The sequence below is a fragment of the Leucoraja erinacea genome, chromosome 2 (genome assembly GCF_028641065.1).
Source record: "Leucoraja erinacea ecotype New England chromosome 2, Leri_hhj_1, whole genome shotgun sequence".
Classification (NCBI taxonomy): Eukaryota; Metazoa; Chordata; class Chondrichthyes; order Rajiformes; family Rajidae; genus Leucoraja; species Leucoraja erinaceus.
Window position 1 is genome coordinate 29,833,578 of NC_073378.1, and position 25,300 is coordinate 29,858,877.

Sequence of the window (25,300 nt, forward strand, 5' to 3'; positions counted from 1 at the left end):
TTAAATTTCTGGATTAGCCTTACATCGCTTTCAAAGCCATTTAATGAATTCTGTGAAATTATAGTGGTAACCTAGATTCGCTGCATCCGTTTGACAATGGGTTTTACGCCTGATTGTGCTTTAGAACAATGTATCGTTTGTGCATTTGGCATTTGTACACAGTTGTTTATTATGTACAGTGCCCTCAATAATGTTTGGGACAAAGAGCCATCATTTATATGTTTGCCTCTGTACTCCACAATTTGAGATTTGTAATAGAAAAACATCACATGTGGTTAAAGTGCACATTGACAGATTTTATTAAAGACCATTTTTATACATTTTGGTTTCACCATGTAGAAATTACAGCCGTGTTTATACATAGTTCCCCCCCCATTTCAGGGCATCATAATGTTTGAGACACAGCAATGTCATGTAAATGAAAGTAGTCATGTTTAGTATTTTGTTGCATATCCTTTGCATGCAATGACTGCTTGAAGTCTGATTCATGGACATCACCAGTTGCTGGGTGTCTTTGATGACGCTCTGCCAGACCTGTATTGTAGGTTACACAAAAAAGCTGGAGAAACTCAGCGGATGCAGCAGCATCTATGGAGCGAAGGAAATAGGCAACGTTTCGGGCCGAAACCCTTCTTCAGACACTTAAACACTGTATTGTAGCCATCTTTAGCTTATGCTTGTTTTGGGGGCTAATCCCCTTCAGTTTTCTCTTCAGCATATAAAAGACATGCTTAATTGGGTTCAGATGGGGCGATTGAGTTGGCCACTCAAGAATTTACCATTTTTTAGCTCTGAAAAACTCCTTTGTTGCTTTTGCAGTTTATTTGGGAACCGCTGGCCAATGAATTTTAAGGCATTATTTTGAACTTGAGCAGTTAGGATGTGGCCATACACTTCAGAATTCATTATGCTACTACCATCAGCAGTTGTTGTGCTGAGAGCTCTCTTATACCTGCATTAAGGAGGCAATTAAACACACCTGAGCAATTCCAAACACATGTGAAGCCATGTGTACTAAACATGACGGTGCCCTGAAATGACGGGACTATGTATAAACACTGCTGTAATTTGTACATGGTGAAACCAAAATGTATAAAAAATACCCTTTAGTAAAATCTGACAATGTGCACTTTAACCACATGTGATTTAAAAAAAATTTTTTTTCTATTACAAATCTCAAATTGTGAAGTACAGAGGCAAATAAATAAATGATGGATCTTTGCTCCAAACATTATGGAGGGCATTGTATAAGAATGAACTGCAGATGCTGGTTTAAACTGAAGATAGACACAAAAAGCTGGAGTAACTCAGCGGGACAGGCAGTATTATTATGTATTAATAATGATTCCTCGGTATCATGGTGTATCTAAATTGCTCGACTCCACGTGAGGAGATGATTGAATTTACTAGTCGGCAAAATAAAATTGTAGAATTGTTTTTGTGCGAGCAAGCTATTAGATTGCCAAGGATCTCCATATCCTTTAATTTTCCCCTTTTGTCATGTCCATAAGTCGCAGGAGCAGAATTAAGCCATTCGGCCCATCGAATCGACTCTGCCATTTAATCATGGCTGATTTCAACCAGCTCTGGTTTAAACGTACAGCATATTAATAATTATTCCTTAGCGTCATGGTGTCTCTAATTGACTCGACTCCAATCATAAAATAAAATCCTAGAATTGCTTTAGTGCAAGCTAGCCATTACTTGGTGAACATTACCTGGGTATCTCTCATTGTGTAAGTCCCATAGTACTGCATTATAAGGTCATAAGTGGTAGGAGCAGAATTAGGACATTCAGCCCATCAAGTTTACTCCACCATTCAATCATGGTTGATCTATCTTTCCCACTCAACCCCATTCTCCTGGTGAATGGTGGTCAAGAATAATAAATGGCTATCTCTCCTTCATTCTTCTGCTTTCTACCTCTTCTTCTTTTCTCTCTATTTTCTTTCTCTTCTCCTTTAATGTTTCTCGCTTTTCAGTATCACACACCTCTCTATTTCTTTTCTATTCTCTTTCTGTCTCCTTTTTACTGTTAAAATAAATAAGAAGCTGTACATGAAATGTAACATGTCAATATATACTAGGTATCTACGGTACCATACTATTGTACTTCTAATAAAATAAAATTTAAAATAAAAAAATAAAAAAACATTCTCCTGCCTTCTCCCCATAACCCCTGAAACCCGTGCTAATCAAGAATCTCATCTATCTCTGCCTTAAAGAATATCCATTGACTTGGCCACCACAGCCTTCTTTGGCAATGAATTCCACAAATTCACCATGCTCTGACTAAAGAAATTCCTCATCTCCTTCTTAAAGGAACGTTCTTTAAATGTGAAGCTGTCCATATACCATAACTGTGAACTGCTAAAGCAAAGCAAGAATGTCATTGTCCCATCAGGGATACATGACAATAAACTCTTGAATCTTGAACTTGAACCTCTGGTCATAAACTAAACTGAACTGCAACTAAACCTTCTCACTAGTGGAAACATCCTCTCCACCCACTCTATCCAGGATATATTCATATTCTTTAAATGTTTCCCTTCTTCCCGTTCATGAGTTATAAGAGCAGAATTTGGCCCATCGAGGCTACTCTGCCATTTAATCATGGCTGATTTCAACCCATCTCCGGTTTAAAGGTATAGCATATTAATAATTGTTTCTTCGCATCATGTTGTCTCTGATTCACTTGACTCCAGGTGAAGAGAGAAAGGATGATTAATGCTACCAGTCATAAAATACAATCCTAGAATTATTTTAATGCAGGCAAGCCATTACTTTGTCATTGTAAAGTCTCATAATACTGCAATATCTCTATATCTATTACTTTTCCCATTTTTTCATGTGACAGGAGCAGAATTAGGTCATTTGGCCCATCAAGCCTACTTCGCCATTCAATCATGGCTGATTTCAAACATTTCTCTTTTAGATTCCCAGCTGCCAAACATTTTAACTCCCATTCCCATACCGACCTTTCTGTCCTGGGCCTCCTCCACTGTCAGAGTGAGGCCACACGCAAATTGGTGGAACAGCACATCATATTTTGCTGGTATGAATATTGATTTCTCTAATTTCAAGTTGCATTTCCATTCCCTCTCTCTCCGCCCCTCCTACACCCTAGTTGTCCTGCCAGTTCCACTGTTCGTATCCATATATCCTTTTATTATCACCTCTTCCATAGCCAACAATGGACCATTGTGGGCTCCACATTTTCCTTGGTCATTGGTGATTTGGTCAACGGCTCAGATTTGTTCGGAAGCTTTTCATACCCCTAGTTTCGCTCCCCCCTGACTCTCAGTCCAAAGCAGGGTCTCAACCCGAAATGTCACCCATTACTTTTCTCCAGAGATGCTGCCTGACCCACTGAGTTACTCCAGTATTTTGCGTCTATCTTCGGGGTAAACCAGCATCTGCAGTTCCTTCCTACACATCCCCTGGTTTACAAATGGTCTTTGCTTCAACAACAGTTTATGACGAAAGAATTTCTGCAAGGCTTTTGTGTTGTCAAAATCTGATATGACAATTACCTGCCCACATTTTTATTCTGTGTCATTTTGTTCTGGCCCACTAAGCAAAACCTACTTCACCGTGTTATGAGTAACTGTATTTAGTTATGCAACTAACCTTTTGACTAGGCGTATGACTACATCGGGCTTTTAACAATTGAATAGGGTAAGAAGTCCATCTCATACCGGTAGTACCAAAATACATCGGTCAAGTTTTGAATCACTCTGAAGAAGGGTCCCAACCGGAAACAATCACCCCTCCATAATCTTCAGAGATGCTGCCTGACTGCTGAGTTACTCCAGCACTTTGTGTCTTTTTAAAAAATAAACCAGCATCTGCAGTTCTTTGTTTCCACATTGTATCCATGTTGATTTCCACTGACATTCTCTATTTCCCCTGGCAAAGACATGTTCTGGTCAACCGATGATATAAGTTCAAACGTTATTAGACCACTCAGCCCATCGAGTCTACTCCGCCAGTCAATCATGGCTGATCTATCTTTCCCTCTCAACCCCATTCTCCTGCCTTGTCCCCATCATAGTAAACCCAATGTAATCAAGAATCTTATCAATCTCCACCTTAACAATATACATCGACTTGGTCCCCACAGCCTTCCGTGGCAATCAATTCCACCCTTGTATGACAACTCATCTTTGTCTGAAGAAGGGTCTCGACCCGAAACGTCACCCATTGCTTCTCTCCAGAGATGCTGCTTGTCCCGCTGAGTTACTCCAGCTTTTTGTGTTTATCTTTGTATGCATATTGAAAGCATTTTAACAACAGCTTTTCATTGTACCTCAGTATATGTGACAATAAACTAAACTAAAATAAACTACTTGGATGCAAGTGACTTGATTTTAATCACGGGTATTGCCAACTGCATTTCCGTTGACTGGTTAGCACGTAACAGAAGCTTTTCACTGTACACGTGACAATAAACTGAACTGAACAACAGTTTTAATTGGGTAATAAATATTGACCAGTCCAGGGAGCCTGAGGACAATTTAGAATGTTCTGACTTCCATCTCATGACTCTATGACTATCTCTCTGCACATCTTCTTTCCTGACAATCTCACTAAAATGGCGGATTTGCCATAGAATGGTAAACCTGGGACTTCTGTGATCTCTCTATTTCATCTATGCTTTGATTAAATTTGACCAAAGCTTTTCACTGTACACTTGACAATAGACTAAATTAAATTGAGTTGGGCCATTCCCTTTGTGCCTGGTTGGAGTTTATGGACATTTACTTCCACACACCACCTCCATTGTCAGATGCTGTATTTGAATAAGACAACAAAGCACCAGAGGATGCGGGTGGCACACCGTGGCGCAGCTGGTAGACCTGCCGCCCCACTGTGCCAAGAGACCCAGATTCGATCCTGCTCACGGGCGCTGTCGGTGTGGAGTTTGCACGGTCTCTTTGTGACCGCGCGGGTTTCTTCTGGGTGCTCCGGTTTCCACAAGCATCCCAAAGGCGTGCGGGATTGTAGGTTAACAGGTCTCTGAAAATTGCCTCGAGTGTATGAGAAAGTGGGACAACATAGAACTAGTGTGAACGGGTCATCGATAGCTGGCTAGGACTCGGTGGACATGAGAGCCAGTTTCCATGCTGCTGCCTCCATCCTGCTCTTCCCAACAGCCTTGCATCTTCAGTAGTCTACATTTATTTAACTTTTCCTTAATAAAAAGGTCTCCTTCTTAACTACATTCCATGAAGAAGTATTCCATGCTTGTGGAACGCTTTGTTAAATGACATTTCTTCTCGTTTTTCTCCTTTAAAGACAAACTGAAACATCACATGGAATTCTTGTTCTTTGTTATCTTATTCTCTCACAACATGTTGCGGTTGAATAAGACGTTGGGAGAGGCTGTATTTAAAGTATTGTGTTCTGTTTTAGGCACCATGTTATAGCAATGGTGTTGGAAAGCTGGAAAGGGTGCAGAGAAGATTTACGAGGATATTGCCATGTCGAAGGCCTGAGCTACAGGAAGAGGTTGAGCAGGCTAGGACTTTATTCCCTGGAGCGCAGGAGGATGGGGGGGGGGGGGGGGGGTGATCTTCTAGAGTTGTACAAAATCATGAGAGGAATAGATCGGGTAAATGGACAGAGTCTCTTGCCCAGAGTAGGGGAATCGGGAACCAGGGGACAGAGGTTTAAGATGATTTAAAAGTAACCTAAGGAGGAACTTTTTCACACAAAAGGTGGTAGGAGTATGGAACATGCTGCCGGGGGAGGTAGTTGAGGCAGATGCTATCGCAACGCTTAAGAAACATTTAGACAGATGCATGGATACAACAGGTTTGGAAGGATATGGGCTAAATGCAGGCAGGTGAGACTTGTGTTGATGGGACATGTTGGTCGATGTGGGCTAGTTGAGCCGAAGGGCCTGTTTCCATGCTGTATCACTCTGACTTTATTACCATTACCAACAGCAGGTTAACTAGTCATTCAGTCATCAATGGGTGTGGGGCCATCTTGTATGCATTTTGCAGAACTTGCCTGCGTATCAACAATTCCCGGGATGGCGGGACTGTCATATGCTGAGAGAATGGAGTGCCTTGGCTTGTATACTCTGGAATTTAGAAGGATGAGAGGGTATCTTATTGAAATATGTAAGATTATTAAGGGTTTGGGCACGCTAGAGGCAGGAAACATGTTCCGGATGTTGGGGGAGTCCAGAACCAGGGGCCACAGTTTAAGAATATAGGGTAAGCCATTTAGAACGGAGATGAGGAAACACTTTTTCACACAGAGAGTTGTGAGTCTGTGGAATTCTCTGCCTCAGAGGGCAGTGGAGGCCGGTTCTCTGGATGCTTTCAAGAGAGCTAGATAGGGCTATTAAAGATAGCGGAGTCAGGGGATATGGAGAGAAGGCAGGAACGGGGTACTGATTGTGGATGATCAGCCATGATCACATTGAATGGCAGTGCTGGCTCGAAGTGCCGAATGGCCTACTCCTGCACCTATTGTCTATTGTCTATAATAATTCACAACCAGAAACACAAGGTTGACTAGGATTTGTTTTGTAAGATGATAAAATTGCAGTATTAATAAAATAATACATCGTCTTATTCTGACATGGGGTCAGATTTAGTCTCCAGCCCATCCAGCACAGAGCCCTATGAATTGGAAACATATATAGAGTTGGGGATCTTTAATTCCTAGCTCTGCAAAAACACTGATATGCTCAATTATTTCATGGCAATTAATTATTTTTTTTGCAGGAATTTTGCAGAAGTTAAATCATAATGAGGAAAATTCCAATTTCATACGGATTGTTGTGGAGAGAAATCTAATGGTTATTTAACATAATTTGGTTATTTGGGGAGCACATTCAATTTTGCTGATGCTAGCAGCTATTAAGTGCAATCCAGGTTTAGCTCTTGTATATTCTATGCAAGGGATATTCATCAGTGATAGGAGCAGAATTAGGCCGTTTGGCTGATCATGGCTGATCTATCTCTCCTTCCTAACCCCATTCTCTTGCCTTCTCTCCATAACTCCTGACACCCGTACTCATGCAAAAATACCCATTGACTTGGTCTCCACGGCCTATTCTGGCAATGACTTCCACAGATTCACCACAGATGTGGGTGTTTATCAGGAAGGCCTGAACAGTCTGAAGAAGGGTCTCGACCAGAAATGTCACCCATTCCTTCTCTCCAGAGATGCTGCCTATCCCGCTGAGTTACTCTAGCATTTTGTGTCTTGGCTAGTACTTTTAGTCTGTTGTAGAAACAAGGAACTGCAGCTTTACAAAAAAGGCACTAACTCAGCGGGTCAGGCAGTATCTCTGAAGAACATGGATAGGGGACTTTTCGTGTTGGGACCCACCTTCAGACTGAAGAAGCATCCAGACTCGAAACGTCACCTATCTATTTTCTCCAGAGATGCTGCCTGACCCGCTGAGTTACTCCAGCACTCTGAAACGTCACCTGTCCATGTTCTCCACAGATGCTGCCTGACCCACTGAGTTACTCCAGCACTCTGTGAAACGTCACCTGACCATGTTCTCCACAGATGCTGCCTGACCCGCTGAGTTACTCCAGCACTCTGTGTCCTGCCTGTTTAAGTGAGATAACCTCATTTGTCCAGAACATATATGCATTATTCTGCCTCGTGTCTTCATAGGAGAGCACATCTCACCCTGAAATTAGTCAACCTTTGTTGCATCTAAGGTGATGGGTGTGAAGACTCATGGTGTGCAGAGTACTTCAAATGCGATCGTACATGAACTCGACATAATGCAGTAGAAAATGCTGCAGCAAAGAAGTAAAGGACAGCGTTAAGGTTGTAATAAAAAGGAATTGCAGATGCTGGTTTATACCAAAGATAGACACAAAAGGCTGCAGTAACTCAGCGGGTCAGGTAGCATCTCTGGAGAAAATGGATCGGTGACGTTTCTTGCTTAGGACCTTTCTTCAGTCTCCTTAACAATGTTAAGGTTTCAGGTTTATGAACAATCATCAGAATGGGAAAATATTAGAAATCAAACCTGTTTTTACAATTAATCTGAAGAAGGGTCCTGACCTGACACGTCACCTATCCATATTCTCCAGAGATGCTGCTTGACCGGCTGAGTCACTCCAGTAATTTGTGTCTGCTTTTAAATTTATTTGATTTACAACATGTCCTTGTTCAAAGGCCATTTGAACTGTTAACTGTTTGTCTCCACGTTTGTTATTTGATTTGTGGAGTATTTCCAGTTTTCTTTTTATAATTTCAGCTTTTCAATGCCTGAAGATGTTTGATTTATAGTTTGGTTTATGTATTGTTGTGGCGTGTACCGAAGTATAGTGAAAAGCTGTTTTGTTGCATGCTAATCAGTCAGCGGAAAGGCTATACATGATCAAGCTGCCCACGGTGTAAAGATGCAAGATAAAGGGGACAATATTTAGTGCAAGATAAAATCAAGGCAAGTCCGATAATAGATAGCTCAAAGATCTTCAATAAGTTTGATGGGAGGTCAGGACTGCACTGTAGTTGGTGAGAGGACGGTTCAGTTGCTTGATAACAACCGGGAAGAAACTGTCCCTGAAATTGTAGGTATGTGTTTTGAAACCTGATAGGAGAGGGGAGAAGAGGGAGTGACCAGGGGAAGACTGGTCCTTGATTATGCTCAAGGCAGCGTGAAGTATAGATGGTGTCAATGGAAGGGAGGTTGGTTTGTGTGATGGTCTGGGCTGTCAACTCCCCCCTCCCATTCCCAATCTGACCTTTCTGTCCTGGGCCTCCTCCATTGTCAGAGTGAGGCCCAGCGCAAATTGGAGGAACAGCACCTCATATTTTGCTTGGGTAGTTTACACCCCAGCGGTATGAACATTGACTTCAGATAGCCCTTGCTTTCTCTCTCCATCCCCTTCCCCTTCCCAGTTCTCCCAAGAGTCTTACTGTCTCCAACTACATTCTATCATCAATCTGAAGAAGGGTCTTGACCCGAAACGTCGCCCCATTCCTTCTCTCCAGAGATGCTGCCTCACCCTCTGAGTTACTCTAGCATTTTGTGTCTACCTTCGATTTAAACCAGCATCTGCCGTTCTTTCTTACACATGCATATTAAAGTGTTACATTGGTAGTTTGAAATGATGATGAAGCGATAATTTATTTCTATGACTGAATGATGTGTAATTTTCAGCAAGAGGTGGTGCTGGTGCTTTCAAGTGTGAGTTTGGGAGAGTGTAATGAAAAATCCGTAGTAAGTGGCAGCAGTACATTCTGTATCTGATGCACATTGCAGTTACACTAGTGGAGCTAGTATGTTTTAGAGCAGGGGTCGGCATCCTTGTTCTGGATTGGGGCCAGGACCCATGTCTGTGAGCTGATGGCGAGCCACAGCTAAAAAAATCAAATATTGTTATTACTATAACAGTACAACTAATGTTAGAATCATCATAAATCTATTAGCATTTTACCAGTTTTTGCTAAAGGTAAAGCGCTTCGTTCACTGCCCCATATCTCAACTGTAAACAGGGCTGTGATTAGCCGTTGAGTGGAAGGGAGGGAGAGTATTGAGAGAGAGTCGCTTTCAGCCACAGCTAATCGTAGTTTTGCCACGCTCACTGTCTGCGCTCGTTCTAGGATTCTAGATGACGGAAGTCTTCAGGAAAAAAAAAAATGCCTGCATGCCGGATGATTTCGGGTTACGGGCCCGTGGGCCGTAGGTTGCCAACCCCTGTTTTAGAGTGATGAACACAATGACTGAATAAATTAGGTACAATAACAGCATTTAAAAGACACTTGGATTGATACACGCATAGTTCATGATTAGGGTGGCACGGTAGGCGCAGCGGTAGAGTTGCTGCCTTACAGAGCCAGAGACCTGGGTTCAATCCTAACTATTGGTGCTGTCTGTACGGAGTTTGCGCGTTCTCTAGGAACTCCGGTTTCCTCCCACACTCCAAAGATGTACAGGTATTAATGTGCAGGAATTGCTGGTCGGCGAGAAATCGGTGGCCCGAAGGGCCTTAGTCCGCGCTGGGTCTCTAAACTAAAGTTGTAAAAGCAGAATTAGGCCATTCGGCCCATCAAGTCTACTCTGCCATTCAATCATGGCTGATCTATCTTTCCCTCAACCCCATTCTCCTGCCTTTGCTCCATAACCCCTGACACCCGTTCTAACCCGTAACTAGGTACATGAGATAATAAAGTACCATTGAGTGCTCCCACCCATGTCTTAGAAAATGGTGGGGGAGGTAATTACCACTGAATTTCCTGATCTGTTATTGTCGGCAGAATATTTACATGCCTCGTCCAATTCAGTTTATGGATGCATTCTCCAAGGTATTGATGATGAGGTATTTGCTGTTAATGTCAGTAGGAGGTGTTTAGAGTCCTGTTTATGTCGATCGCCTGACACTTGTAAAGCGTAAGTGTTACTTGCCATTTGGACAACATCCAAGCAGGATCTGATTAAGTTTTGTTGCGCCATTCACAGACCACTTTATAATCAAATGTAAAATGAACGTAGTAATCTTTGGGGCCACATGATACTGAAGCAGCTCTTGATACTGAAGCAGCGTTTAATGTTTGCATCTACTCCCCCCTCAAAAAGATCTCCATGACATGCAGTCGTGGACCACTTCATAATCTGATGAAATGTAAAATGAACACAAGTGAACTTTGAGCCCACATTCAGCCCCTGATACAGGTCTAGAAGTGTGAAAACACACACCTTCAAATTCAGGGCTGGAGTAACTCAGCAAGTCAGGCAGCATCTGCTTTGTTTAGTTTACTGTCACGTGTACCAGTGTAAAGCTTTTTGTTGTGTACGAACCAGTCAGCGGAAAGACAACACATGATTACAATCGAGCTGTTCACAGTGTACAGACACATGATAAAGGGAATAACGTTTAGTGCAAGATAAAGCAGTAAAGTCCGATCAAAGGTAGTGCAAGGGTCTCCAATGAAGTAAGATAGTCGTTTTCTAGTTGGTGGTAGGATGGTTCACTTGCCTTACAACAGCTGGGATGAAACTGTCCCTGAATCTGGGGGTGTGCGTTTTCACACTTCTATACCTTTTGCCCGATGGGAGAGGGGAGAAGAGGCAGTGGCCAGGGTGCGACTGGTCCTTGATGATGATGCTTTATTGCATTGTAACATGAACCATGTACAACAAAATTTTAAATGATGCTGCTAGCCTTGCCGAGGCAGCGTGAGGTGTAGATGGAGTCAATGGAAGGGAGGTTGGTTTGTGTGATGATCGGGGCTGCGTCCACAATTCTCTTTCCCAAAAGATGTCAATGTTGTAGTGGTACTGGAACAGCTTGACTAAAGATACACCTGGCTCAGGAGCAAAACTCTTCGGCATCCTGCCAGACCCATAACCTTCACAGTATCTGATGCACATCAGGAGTTTGATTGAGCAAGGTATGAATCAAATCACTGGAGGGCACAATGCGTAATTTTGCGGACCCCAGAAGAGTGCCAATGTCATCATGTGTAGGAAAGAACTGCAGATGCTGATTTAAATCGAAGGTAGACACAAAATGCTGGAGTAACTCAGAGGGACAGGCAGCATCTCTGGAAAGAAGGAATGGGTGACGTTTCGGCTCGAGACCTTTCTTCAAGTTCATCATCGTCTTATCACTATCGGGAAAAGAGTTATGGGGAGAAGGCAGAAGAAGAGGTAGATCAGCTATGATTGAATTGTGGAGAAGTCCTAACTCGGTTCCTATTATTTTGCTGCTATTACTGCTCCTAAAACCTTATGATAATCAAGGACGAGTCTCACCCTGGCCACTCCCTCTTCTCCCCTGCCCCCATCAGGCACGATGTACATTATTTGAAAATAGACACTCCCAGATTCGGGTACAGTTTCTTCCCAGCTGTTATCAGGTAACTGAACTGACCTATTAACAACTGGAGCTGTCCCGAGCTGCTATCAATCTCATTGGAGACCCTTGGGGAAATAAACCACCCTAAGATAGACATAAAAAACTGGAGTAACTCAGCGGGTCTGGCAGCATGTCTGGAGAAATGGAATAGGTGACATTTTGGGGCGAGAACCTTCTTTAGACTGAGTTTGGCCCATCTCCCGTCGAACCTTTCCTATCCATGTACCTATCTAATTGTCTTTTAAATGTTATAGAGTTATAAGGTCATACAGCACAGAACCTGGCCCGTTGACCCAACTTGTCCATGCCTATCAAGATGCTCCATCTACACTAATGCCCACGTTTGGCCCATCTCCGTCTAAACCTGTGCTATCCATGTGCCTGTCCAAATGTGGTAGACTATACATTTGGTGGGAAAGGAGATGTTTCTTTTCCTCTCTTTAGTATATTTGTGCATTATTGTTAATAACCTGGTGGTGGCAGAATTGTAAAGTTTTCATTTGATCTGTTGGTGGTGGAAATGTCTATTTGACCTCTATTGTCTATTGTATATGGCCCGACTGTAGCACGATTGGGTTGCTATGCCGCATACTGTTTGTTGTTTGTTTTCCAGCACTCATTGAATCAGGGTTGGTTAGTAAAGGTGCAGAGACGATTTCCAAGGATGTTACCAGGGCTTGAGGGTCTGAGCTTTTGGGAGAGGTTGAGCAGGCTGGGAATTTATTCCCTGGAGCGCAGGAGGATGAGGGTTGATCTTATAAAGGTGTACAAAATCATGAGAGGAATATATCGGGTAGACGCACAGAGTCTCTTGCCCAAAGTTGGGGAATTGGGAACCAGAGGGCATAGGCTGAAGGTGAAAGGGGAAAGATTTTGTAGGAATCTGAGAGGTACCTTTTTCACATAAAGGGTGGTGGGTGTATGGAACGAGCTGTCGGAGGAGGTAGTTGAGGCAGGGACTATTGCAACGTTTGTTAAGCCTATTGGCATTCACAGCCTTCACCCTGCTGCCCCAGCACACGACAGCGAAAAAGATGACACTGGCCACCATCGACTGGTAGAACATGTGCAGCATCTTACTGCAGACGTTGAAAGAGCGGAGCCTCCTCAGAACGTACAGCCGGCTCTGTCCCTTCTTGTACAGGGCCTCAGCGTTCCTGGACCAGTCCCTTTTACTGTCCAGGTAAACTGCAAGGTACTTGTACACCCTGGTAAACTGCACATCCACACCATTGATGGAGACAGGGGACAGGGGTGTTCCTCTCCTCCTAAAGTCCACCACTAACTCCTTAGTCTTGTCGGTGTTGAGCTGCAGGTGATTCAGCCCACACCATTCCACAAAGTCGTTGACTACACCTCTGTATTCAGCCTCCCTCTCCTCACTGATGCAGCCCACATTTGCAGAGTCTGCTGAAAACCTCTGCATGTGGCTGGAGTCCGAGTTATATCTGGGGTCCGAGGTGTAGATGTTAAACAGGAAGGGAGAAAGGACCGTCCCCTGTGGTGCTCACCACCATGTCCGAGACACAGTTATGTAGGCTGACACATTGTGGTCGTCCAGTCAGGTAGTTTGGTGATCCAGGACACCAATGGAGCACCCACCCGCATCTTCGTCAGATTGTTAAGGGCTTGGACACACTAGAGGCAGGAAACATGTTCCCGATGTTGGGGGGGAGGGTCCAGACCCAGGGGCCACAGTTTAAGAATAAGGAGTAAGCCATTTAGAACGGAGACGAGGAAACACTTTTACTCACAGAGAGTGGTGAGCCTGTGGAATTCTCTGCCTCGGAGGGCAGTGGAGGCCGGTTCTCTGGATGCTTTCAAGAGAGAGCTAGATAGGGCTCTTAAAAATAGCAGCGTCAGGGGATATGGGGAGAAGGCAGGAACGGGGTACTGATTGTGGATGATCAACCATGATCATATTGAATGGCGGTGCTGACTCGAAGGGCCAAATGGTCTGCTCCTGCACCTATTGTCTATTGTCTTTCTCCCTAGCAGTGCAGGCCGGATGGTGTTAAAAGCCCAGGAGAAGTACAAAAACATGACTTGTACAGTGCCTCCAGGCTTATCCAGGTGAGCATAGGAATGATGGAGGAGGTGGATGATGGTGTCCTCTGGTAAGCGAACTGCAGGTGGTCCAGGTAGGGTTTAACCAGGGGCCCCACCAGCCTCTCTCCAAGGACTTCATGATGTGTGAAGTCAGCAGACTCCAGGACTATGCTGCCTTTCAACAATCTGCTCGTGTGCCTAACTAATGCTGAGAGCAAGGTTGTTGCTCTGGCACCATTCAAAAAGGTTATCAATCACCCACCTGTTCTGTGACTCATTGTTTTCCAGTATTCTTCCAACATTAGGTGATATCGCCAGCAAGGTTAAAGCTGGCATTAGAACTGTCTGGATGTTGACAATCATGGGTATTGCGAGAGGCAGAGTAGGGGACTGAGCACACAGCTTTCAGGTGCTCCTCTCTATGCTGATAGTTATCGAGGAGGAAGTGTTGGTGCTAATTTGTTTGGAATTTTAATTATATGCTTTACTATCATGCAGCTTGACAAAACAACAGTTGTCGTTTTTGAGGCACCGTGATGATCAACCAAATTTCTGAAATTATATATGGGTCAGACTGCATAAAGGGCCTGTCCCATTTACGCCATTTTTTTCCCGTCATAGTCGCAGCAGGTCGCCAAAAATCTTTTGGCCGACTACTCACGACCATACAGATGTCACCCCGCGACTTTCCACACTCTCAGGACAGTTTACAGTTTTACCAAAGCCAACTAACCTAGAAAGTCTTTGGAGTGCGGCAGGAAACCGGAGCACCTGGAGAAAACCCACGTGGTCACTGGGAGAACATACAAACTCCACACACCCAGACAGCACCCATAGTCAGTATCAAATCTGGGTCTCTGGTGCTGTAAGGCAGAGACTCTCCCGCTGCGTCACCGTGCCGCCCCCAACAGACAATTCCTTGGAAAACATTTGAGAATAAGTCCTGGATTCACTGCCGGAAAACTGCATTCAGAATACGTCCTTGTATGGACATGTTGACCCTATTAGCTCTATAGGGCGACTCGAACAAAAGACTCTAAACCTAGGTTTAATTTAGTTCAGTACAACTTAATCTTTATTAACACTCGAGTAACTTTAAACATACATGCAAACAATTGACTTCTAATAACTTCTCATTTACTATTTCAACATCACTTCTTAAACTAAATCACAAAACTCATGACTTGGTGTCAGATATTACTCGTATGAATGAATTGACCAGATTCACTCTGTTGGTAGGGGTAGTCTCCTCTGAGCTTCGAACTCGGGTCCCTCCTTCCTGTGGTGGTTGTTCCCGGGTTGTCGCCACCGATGTCTCGGATTGCCCTTCTTTTATACTAATTTTCCTTCAATTGCCTAACGCCCCACAGGGGGGCAATTGAGCGCGACTGAGGAGGTCTGGGTCCAAATTTTCCATTTTTATTTTTTTGGATTTTCCATCAGGTAAACATATGTAGTATATGTTTCAGATGTTATTTTGAGTAAATAATTTTTTTTGGGTAAAAAAGGTCTTTATTGTGTAGTTATTACATAATCACCACAATGTTCTTTTGAAGCTTGTTTAAACCAAGCTTCTTCAGCTGAAACAGAGTTCACTTTTTAAATGATAAGAATCATATATCACCACATGGGGGGGGGGGGGGCATCAGGATTTTAGAGGTGATTAGGTGGGGCATGGCCAAAAAAAGGTTGGGAACCACTGGCCTAAAGGAACTCAGGACTCTTATGGCTTTACAGTCAATCATTTCAAGTTGTCACTCCTCCAAGGGCTGAATAAACAAATCACATCTTCATTCCTTATCAGGCTAGAGAGTACTTAATTATGTTGCTTGTTCATATCTCTTTCTCATTAGAGTTATTTTTTGCAATAGTCTCTTCGCCGTGGATTGTCACCATGTCGTGGTGGAGAAGCTTGTGTGGTCCTGAGATCCTGAGAGCGATGCCGCCTGGAGCTATGTTCTTGTTAGGGCCACCCACGGCGGTAAGGTCGAGGGGGAGGTCTCTGACAAAGAGCAATGTGGAACAGGTGGAGGACGATGCCTACCTTAGTGGAGCATCACAACGGCTGGGAAGGCGGATGAAGGCTGCAGCAGAAAAGGGTCTCCGGTCGTCTTGGACTCCATGCAACTGGATCCTGACCCAGATCTGTCAAGGACCGTGGGGTGGGTGGCTGTGCACCAGTCTCCCAACATTGAACAATGTCACGCACAGGCCTCCTCCATGAGAGGACAGTCATACTCGTTTCGAGTTACCGCCGATGATGATGATTTTGCAATATGTGCTTTCCAGGCTTATCTTCTCAAGGCCGTACTGTCTTAGCCGTGAAGCTACCTACAGCTCTGCTCGCACCAGATGTCAATGACGTGCCCATTTTCACTGCGCTCCTTTGTTCCACTGGCTCCCACATTTTGCTCTGTCTGTCTCTAGCTAGTAGCATCCTCCCAAAGCATGTTGGGATACTTGACATCTAGTCCCAGGCTATAGACAACTAGAAGTACAGAATTCAACCTATAGAGGGCGCAAGCAACAATAATATATTTGTTGTCTTCAAGTCAAGAGTCAAGAGAGTTTGTTGTCATGTGTCCCAGATAGGACAATGAAATTATTGCTTTGCTTCAGCGCAACACAATATAGTAGGTATTGGTAAGAAAGTAAATATCTCTGTGACAACTGATCACCAAACTCGGTAACCTGGGCATCGACCCCTCCCTCTGCAACTGGATACTGGACTTTCTAACCAACAGACCCCAGTCTGTGAGGTTAGACAAGCACACCTCTTCAACCCTCACCCTGAACACCGGCATTCCACAGGGCTGTGTGCTGAGCCCCCTCCTCTACTCCCTCTTCACCTATGACTGCACACCTGTACATGGTACGCAGATGATACAACGGTGATTGGCCTCATCAGCAACAATGATGAGCTGGCCTACAGGGAGGAGGTCCAGCACTTAGCAGCATGGTGCGCTGACAACAACCTGGCCCTTAACTCCAAGAAGACTAAGGAGCTCATTGTACACTTCAGGAAGTCCAGAGGCGGCACGCACACCCCCATCCACATTAACGGGACGGAGGTGGAACGTGTTTCTAGCTTCAGGTTCCTGGGAGTCAACATCTCCGATGACCTCTCTTGGACCCACAATACCTCTACTCTGATCAAGAAGGCTCATCAGCGTCTCTTCTTCCTGAGGAGACTGAAGAAGGTCCATCTGTCTCCTCAGATCCTGGTGAACTTCTACCGCTGCACCATCGAGAGCATCCTTACCAACTGCATCACAGTATGGTATGGCAACTGCTCTGTCTCCGACCGGAAGGCATTGCAGAGGGTGGTGAAAATTGCCCAACGCATCACCGGTTCCTCGCTCCCCTCCATTGAGTCTGTCCAAAGCAAGCGCTGTCTGCGGAGGGCGCTCAGCATCGCCAAGGACTGCTCTCACCCCAACCATGGACTGTTTACCCTCCTACCATCCGGGAGGCGCTACAGGTCTCTCCGTTGCCGAACCAGCAGGTTGAGGAACAGCTTCTTTCTGGCGGCTGTCACTCTACTCAACAACGTACCTCGGTGACTGCCAATCACCACCCCCCCCCCCGGACACTTATTATTATTTATTCAAATCGTTTGCTATGTCGCTCTTCCAGGGAGATGCTAAATGCATTTCGTTGTCTCTGTACTGTACACTGACAATGACAATTAAAATTGAATCTTGAATCTGAATCTGACAGCACAATAATGCTGCTTCTCAGCGCCAGAGACCCCGGTTTGATCCTGACCTTGGGTGCTGTCTGTGTGGAGTTTGCACATTCTCCCTGTGACATCATGGGTTACCTCCGGGTGCTCCGGTTTCCTCCCACATCCCAAAAATGTTCAGGTTTGTAGGATGATTGGTCGCTGTAAATCCCCCCCCCCCGTGTAGGGCGTGGATGTAGAAATGGGTTAACGTTCAACTAGTGTGAATGGGTCGGTGTGAGCCTACTTCCATGATGTATCTCTAACTAGCCAAAGTCATCTAGATCAGCCTGAAGAAAGGTCCTGACCCAAACTGTCATGTCCATCAGCGGTTTGTTTCATTTTACTTACAATTCCAGCAATTCCGGTCTCTTGTCTCATTTAGCTTTAATGTAATTCTGATATGGTAGCATGACACAGAACCTTGCAGATGTAAATAAAGAAGGGACAAGATACATAGGCACAATCATACTTGAGTACTGCTATGTAATCTATTATGCTATGTAAGTATAGTAGATTTACACTGGGGGGCGGCACAGTGGTGCATCGGTAGAGTTGCTGTCCCACAGCGCCAGAGACCCAGGTTTCATCCTGACTAAGGGTGCTGTCTGTACGGAGTTTGTGTGGGTTTTCTCCGGGTGTTCTGGTTTCCCCCCACATTCTAAAGACGTGCAGGGTTGTAAATTGTTCCTGGTCTATTTGAGAGAACCGGTGTACGGGTGACAATTGGTCGGCGCAGATTCTTTGGGTCGAAGGACCGTTTCCACTCTGTAACTCTAAAACTAAAACACTGAGACAGTACATAAGAGTCGCCACATTTCCGGCACGATCTGGTACCATTTTCAAGTCCAATGTTTAATTTAGAGATACAGCGCGGAAATAGTCCATTCGGGCCACCGAGTGCGTGCCGACCGGCGTTCACCCCGTACACTAGCACTATCCCACACACATTAGGGACAATTTACAATCTTTACCGAAGCCAATTAACCTACAAGCCTGCACGTCTTTGGAGTGTGGGAGGAAACTGGAAAAAACCCAGGTGGTCACGGGGAGAACGCACAAACTCCGTACAGACATCACCCGTAGTCGGGATCGAACTCTGGCACTGTAAGGCAGCTACTCAACCACTGTGACACCCCTTTAAAAGCATAGTCTAGTCTTGGCCATAAAGGCCCATTGTCCTGGCAGCGGCACTGGGATGCAGTTATAGGGGTCGGCCTGGACAGGCGATGTTATTGATGAGAACTAATGTAGAACGATCTGCCACAGGCAATGATGGTCCAATTCTACACGGCCATCGTAGAGTCTGTTCCCACCTTCTCCATCATGGTCGGGTTTGGCTCAGCCACCAAGCACGACACCTGGAGGCTGCAGCGAATCGTCCGACCAGCAGAGAAGGTTATTGGCTGCAACCTTCCCTCCATTGATGAACTGTACACTGCAAGGGCCAGGAAGCGAGCGGGCAAGAACATCTCTGGCCCCAAACTCTTTGAATCACTTCCCTCTGGAAGGTGACTCCGGATCGTCAAAGCTGCCACAGCCAGACATATAACCATATAACCATATAACAATTACAGCACAGAAACAGGCCATCTCGGCCCTACAAGTCCATGCCGAACAAATTTTTTTCCCCTTAGTCCCACCTGCCTGCACTCATACCATAACCCTCCATTCCCTTCTCATCCATATGCCTATCCAATTTATTTTTAAATGATACCAATGAACCTGCCTCCACCACTTCCACTGGGAGCTCATTCCACACCGCCACCACTCTCTGCGTAAAGAAGTTCCCCCTCATATTACCCCTAAACTTCTGTCCCTTAATTCTGAAGTCATGTCCTCTTGTTTGAATCTTCCCTATTCTCAAAGGGAAAAGCTTGTCCACATCAACTCTGTCTATCCCTCTCATCATTTTTAAAGACCTCTATCAGGTCCCCCCTTAACCTTCTGCGCTCCAGAGAATAAAGACCTAACTTATTCAACCTATCTCTGTAACTTAGTTAAAAACAGTTTTTATCCACGAGTAGTTGCTCTACTCAACAGCCAAAAATCTGTAGCATCCCTTTGATCTGGCATTTTGTTGGTTCACATGCTTGATCAATGATGTTTTATCATTCATGTTTTATTATTATTAATGTGTAGTGTTTTCTGAGTCATTCGTAACTGTCACTATATGTCATGTTGTTACTTGTGGGCGGAGCACCAAGGCATATTCCTTGTATGTGAATACTTGGCCAATAAACTTACTTACTTACTTTACGATGCTAATGATGTTGCGAGATTTCCAGAATTCCTTGAATTAATTTACTTGTTCAAAAACGATGTACGTTTATATTTAAACAAAAATTGGATTCCAGCTTTGATTCTGAGCGGACGTGCGCTAACTAAGCTTTCTTCACTCCCTGCAGTTGGTTACATGCTATACCTGTGAGGAAACTTCAAGATTCAATGGAGCGAGAAGGAGATCTCTTGCTGTGAGGCCTCACATGCCAAGAAGCTTAGCCAAGGCAAAAACGGACTTAAAGACACTCGAAGCAAGGAGGATGCCCCAGTCTTCAGAGAAAGCAACCAAATACTCCCCAAGTGTGAATAAATCGAACTCAGAAAGCAAGAGCCAAGCTACAACTCCACGGTATTTATATATTTTTGCTGCTTTCTTGATCTTTTATATAAGACTCTTTACAAGGATGTTGCCAGGACTCAAGGATCTGAGCTACATGGAGAGATTGCGCAGGCGAGAACTTAGTGCGCAGGGGTGATATTATAGATGTGTACAAGTTCATGACAGGAATAGATCGGGTAAACGCAGAGAATTGTCTTGCCCAGAGAAGTGGAATCGAGAACCAGAGGACATAGGTTTAAGATGAGGGGAGAAAGATTTAATAAGAACCTGACGGGAGGAGTTCCCCCCCCCCCCCCCCCCCCCACCACGGGTACCATGTAATCCCATGCCGCCCGCTCCATGGTCAGATAGTTGGCGACTAAACCGTCTCCCCTACCCTGGTTTGCCAGGTGAGGAGGGGGCTGAGGACCCCCAGCAGGAACAAAAAGAAGACCTGTCTAAGGGCGGATGAGCTTCTAGCGAGCCAACGGCCATCCACACTTCAGTAGAAGTTACGATCCAGTTGATGTTCTCAACGATGATGATGATGTTAAGGGAGAACCTACCTTCTGGTGGTGGGTACATGGACAGGACGGGTTTAGAGGGATATGGGCCAAACACAGACAGGTGGGACTAGTATAGATGGGACATGTTGGTCGACATGGGCAGGTTGGACCGAAGGGCCTGTTTCCACCGTGTGTGCCTCTATGACAATAACAGCAGGGATTTTGCTTAATGAACCATAGGAGATAGGTTTATGGTGAGGAGGGAATTATTTAATAGGACTCTGGGAGATAACGTTTTACACAAAGGGCGGTTGTTGTCGGGAACAAGCTCCCAGAGGAGGCTGTTGACACAGGTTTGATCGTAATGTTTATGAGGCATATGGACAGATACATGAAGTTTACAGGGATGTGGGCAGGTGGGACTAGTGTAGATAGGACATGTTGGGCGGTATTGGCAAGTTGGGCTGAAGGTCCAATGTCTCTAATGTAGACCGTCAGCAACCACATGCTGGGGAACGTGGAACGACAAAGTCCATTTTTGGCCAGTGTGCTCACAGTCAGCAGATTGTGGTAAGCAAGGAACGCATGGTGGAAAATGCAAACATCAACTCGAATCACGATCAGTGGAGTGGGTTGGGAGATTGCAGCCTTCACGAGGTTCAACCTGTTTCAACGAATGCAATCGACGCGACGTGCACAAACAAGATCAATTAGAACAAGTCTACTTCCAACTTTAGGCTGTGCACGCCATACGAAAGAAGAAGATAATCAGTGAGCAAATGGGTCTCGACCTGAAACATCCTCTGTACAGGAAGGAACATGCGGATGCTGGTTTACACCGAAGATAGATGTAATGCTGGAGTAACTCAGCGGCTCAGGCAGCATCTCTGGAGAAAAGTAATCAGTGATGTCTGGGGTAGAAAGCCTTCTTCAGACTGAGACTCTGTCCTCTGTCTGTCCATTTCCCTCTACTAACGCTGTCTGACCCACTGAGTTCCTCCAGCACTTTGTGGTTTGCTCAGCGTTCCAGCATCTGCAGTCTTGTGTGTATTTATAATCGGTGTGTGACAGAAATCGAATGGCCTGCAGCGTTTTTTGAAGCACAGTGTTTGTTGTAACAATAAATAATAGTCAATTGTCGGCTGGGTGGTGCAGCGGTAGAGAAGCTGACTCCCAGCGCCAGAGGCACGGGTTCCATCCTGTCTATGGGTGCGGTCGGTACAGACTTTGCACATTCATTCTGTGACCGAGTGGATTTTCACGGTTTCCTCCCACATTCTAAAGATGTGCGTGTTTGAGGATTAATTGACCGGTAAAAATTGTAAATTGTCCCTGGTGTGGGATAGTGCTAGTGAGCAGGGATCGCTGGTCGGCGTGGATCGAAGGGCCTTTTTCCGCGCTGTATCTCTAAACTAAACTAAGCTCTAGTTTTTCTAGATTTGAAGGCTTTAGTATGTCTAATTGAAATGTCATACAGCATGGAAATAGGCCCTTTGGCCCAACTTGCCCATGCCGACCAACACTAGTCCCACCTGCCTGTGTTTGGCTCGTATCCCACTCAACCTGTCCCATCCGTGTACCTATCTGAATATCTTTTCAATGTCCTTGTAGTAACTACCTCTTTTGGCAGCTCGTTTCATACACCCACCACCCTCTGGGTGAAAATGTTGCCACTCAGGTTCCTATTAAATCGTTCCCCCCTCACCTTAAACCTATATATCCTCTGGTTCTTGGTTCCCCTACTCTGGGTAAAAGACTCTGCATCTACCTTATCTATCCCTCTCATTGTACAAGTACACCCCTCATCCTCCTGCATTCCAAGGAATACTAAAACAGCGATGTAATGCTGAGGCTCTATAAGGCACTGGTCCGACCGCATTTGGAATATTGTGAGCAGTTGTGGGCCCCGTATCTGAGGAAGGATGTGCTGGCACTGGAGACGGTCCAGAGGAGGTTTACAAGAATGATCCCAGGAATGTGTGGGTTAGCGTATGATGAGCGTTTGAAGGTACTGGGCCTGTACTCGCTGGTGTTTAGAAGGATGAGGGGACACCTCATTGAAACTTCCCAAATAGTGAAAGGCCTGGATAGAGTGCATGTGGAGAGGATGTTTCCACTTGCGGGAGAGTCTAGGACAGGAGGTCACAGCCTTAAGGGCCTGTCCCACTTGGCCGTCATTTACGCGACAGGCCGGTAGTGACTGACACGGTAGTCGAGCGACGGTCATCTCGCATCATCACCCGTCGTCATGCGCCTTCAAATATTTTATCTGCTCTGCAAGTAGAATTAGTCAGCGTATTGACATCATTTGTTAAGTGAAACATTGATAACATTATTGTTTGCTGGATTAAATCATTTACTTTTAAACTTTCTGAAACACTCCCAACAAACACAAACTTGTATTCCATGATAGCAGTTTGAGGGTTTGAACCCAGCTTAAGAATTAGTTTGCAACTTTTTTTTTTAAGTGGTGTTGATAAAATTGTTGGTGGTTATTTAAAAAAAAAACGAATTTGGTTACTAGTGTTCTCTTAGGGTATAAAATCTGCGATCCTTACCTGGATGTTAACTTTTGAAACATCCTTAACTAAGGATGTTTCAAAAATACTTATTAAGGTGTTACTCTGAAGATATTACTCTGAAAGCATTGATGCTTACAGCGTAATTATTTTCTCATTGTGGCCGACTGCGTATGGGCGGGGCGCACAGTGATGTAACCATGCGCCGCCACGTGATACTCGTGGGACGCAGCATGCGACGCCAATGCGTCCGTGCGTACGCGATACGTCAAGCAGGTGATGCGCGAGGATTTCATGCAGCACGAAATCCTGGAGCACCGTGCGATACCGCACGCAACTCCACACTCCTCCACGCCTCTCCGTGCGCCCGTCCCGCGCTACCCACACGCTACCCGTGTGTCACAATGCGTCAACCTATTTTACATATGACACGTAAATGAGGTGCAAATGACAGCCAAGTGGGACAGGCCCTTTAGAATAAAAGGATGTACCTTTAGTAAAGAGACGAGAAGGAATTTCTTTAGTCAGTGGTGAATCCGTGGAATTCATTGCAATGGATGGCTGTGGAGGCCAAGTCAATGGATATTTAGCATGCTGGCTGGCTGGCTGGCTGGATAGCAGGCAACAACAACTTTTCACTGTACCTCTGTACACGTGACAATAAACTAAACTAACAAGCAACATTAGTTTTAAGGTGGATTCTTGATTTGTATGGGTGTCTGAAGTTATGGGAAGAATGGGGTTGAGTGGGAACGATAGATCAGCCATGATTGAACTTGGTGGAGTAGACTTGATGGGCTGAAGGGCCTAATTTTGCCCCAAGAACGTCCTAGCCCACCCAATGTCTCCCAAAAGCACGGGCCCTGGATTCCTGGCAACGCTGCCTCAACTATAAATGTTTTGAGCATTGCTGTTTTAATAAACTTTGCATTTACCATTCCAGGACGTCTGTGGTCACACCCTCCACATCTTCGCCCTCGTTGAAGTCAGTCAAAGGGAAGAAGCTGCAATGCTCTCGCCTCAAGATGCTGTTGAATTCTGAGCAGAAGCAGCAGAGCACAAAGGCCACGCTTAAAGATTTCCTGTCTTCGGTGTAAACCACGATCTGTGTGTGTGTGTGATTTTTAAAATGTGCTGTTTGTCCGGCCTGAACTCGGGCCGAACGAGAGAAAATGTAATTGGGGGTGGGGGTGGGGGGGAGACGAATCGTCCTCAAGTCGGCTTGTCTGAACAGTCAGTCAGATGGCCTGGAGATTGGGCAAATTGATTTTTTGTAATCTTGTCATAAAATAGATTTTTGCTGCTGTTTATATCTGAATCGATGGGAATATTACAAGAGCAAGCATGTTGGAGCTCGGGCGTGCAACTGTGCAAATGTGATCGAGCAGATTAACCTGCAGCATGCGGGCAACTGATAAGCTTATTTGCCATCTGGCTCTCCGACAAGCACAAATATACTCCTCGATGTTGATGTTAAAGTGGCGGCAGCTGTCGGGACATAAGTTTTAGTAACTAATTATATTTACTGCTTTCAGTTTGTGTTTTTCGCTTAAAGTCGCCAAGGATGAATGTTGCTACCTTAACTATTTTAACTCTATGTGCAGCGTGCATGATTCGGTGATGGGGATGTTTTTTTCTCTCCTCCCCGCAACCTCTCCCTGAACACAGTCCCGAACAGAGGCTGAAGACAGACACAGAGTGCTGGAGTAATAGCCCTGTCCCAAGGTACGAGTTCATTCCAAGAGCTCTCCCGATTAAAAAAAAAAAAAAAAAAAAAAATCAAATTCGTGGTAAGCACGGAGAATGAACATAGCGGGTACGTCGGAGCTCGGGGACGTCTCTTAGCGGCTCGTAACGCTAACGGCAGGTACTCAGGAAGACTCGCTAACGGCAGATAAGCACGGGAAGACTCGTGAAGATTTTTCAACATGTTGAAAAATGTTCACGAGAGCCCCAAGTACCGACGAGTGGCCTTTACCGTAAATCTCCGAGTTCGAATCGGGGCAAACTCGGGAGAACTCTTGGAATGAACTCGCACCGTGGGACAG

At 45.0% G+C, this 25,300-nt stretch overlaps 1 protein-coding gene across 1 annotated transcript in view; it reads left to right on the forward strand.

The window, feature by feature from the left end:
• Positions 1 to 25,056, forward strand: part of c2h18orf21 (chromosome 2 C18orf21 homolog) — a 53,542-nt gene extending 28,486 nt beyond the window's left edge. The window contains exons 5-6 of the mRNA XM_055654100.1: positions 20,034 to 20,257; positions 24,196 to 25,056. Coding sequence (XP_055510075.1) covers positions 20,034 to 20,257; positions 24,196 to 24,349 — 378 coding nt within the window. The 3' untranslated portion in view covers positions 24,350 to 25,056. The remainder of the gene's footprint in view (positions 1 to 20,033; positions 20,258 to 24,195) is intronic.
• Positions 25,057 to 25,300: the final 244 nt, after the last annotated feature.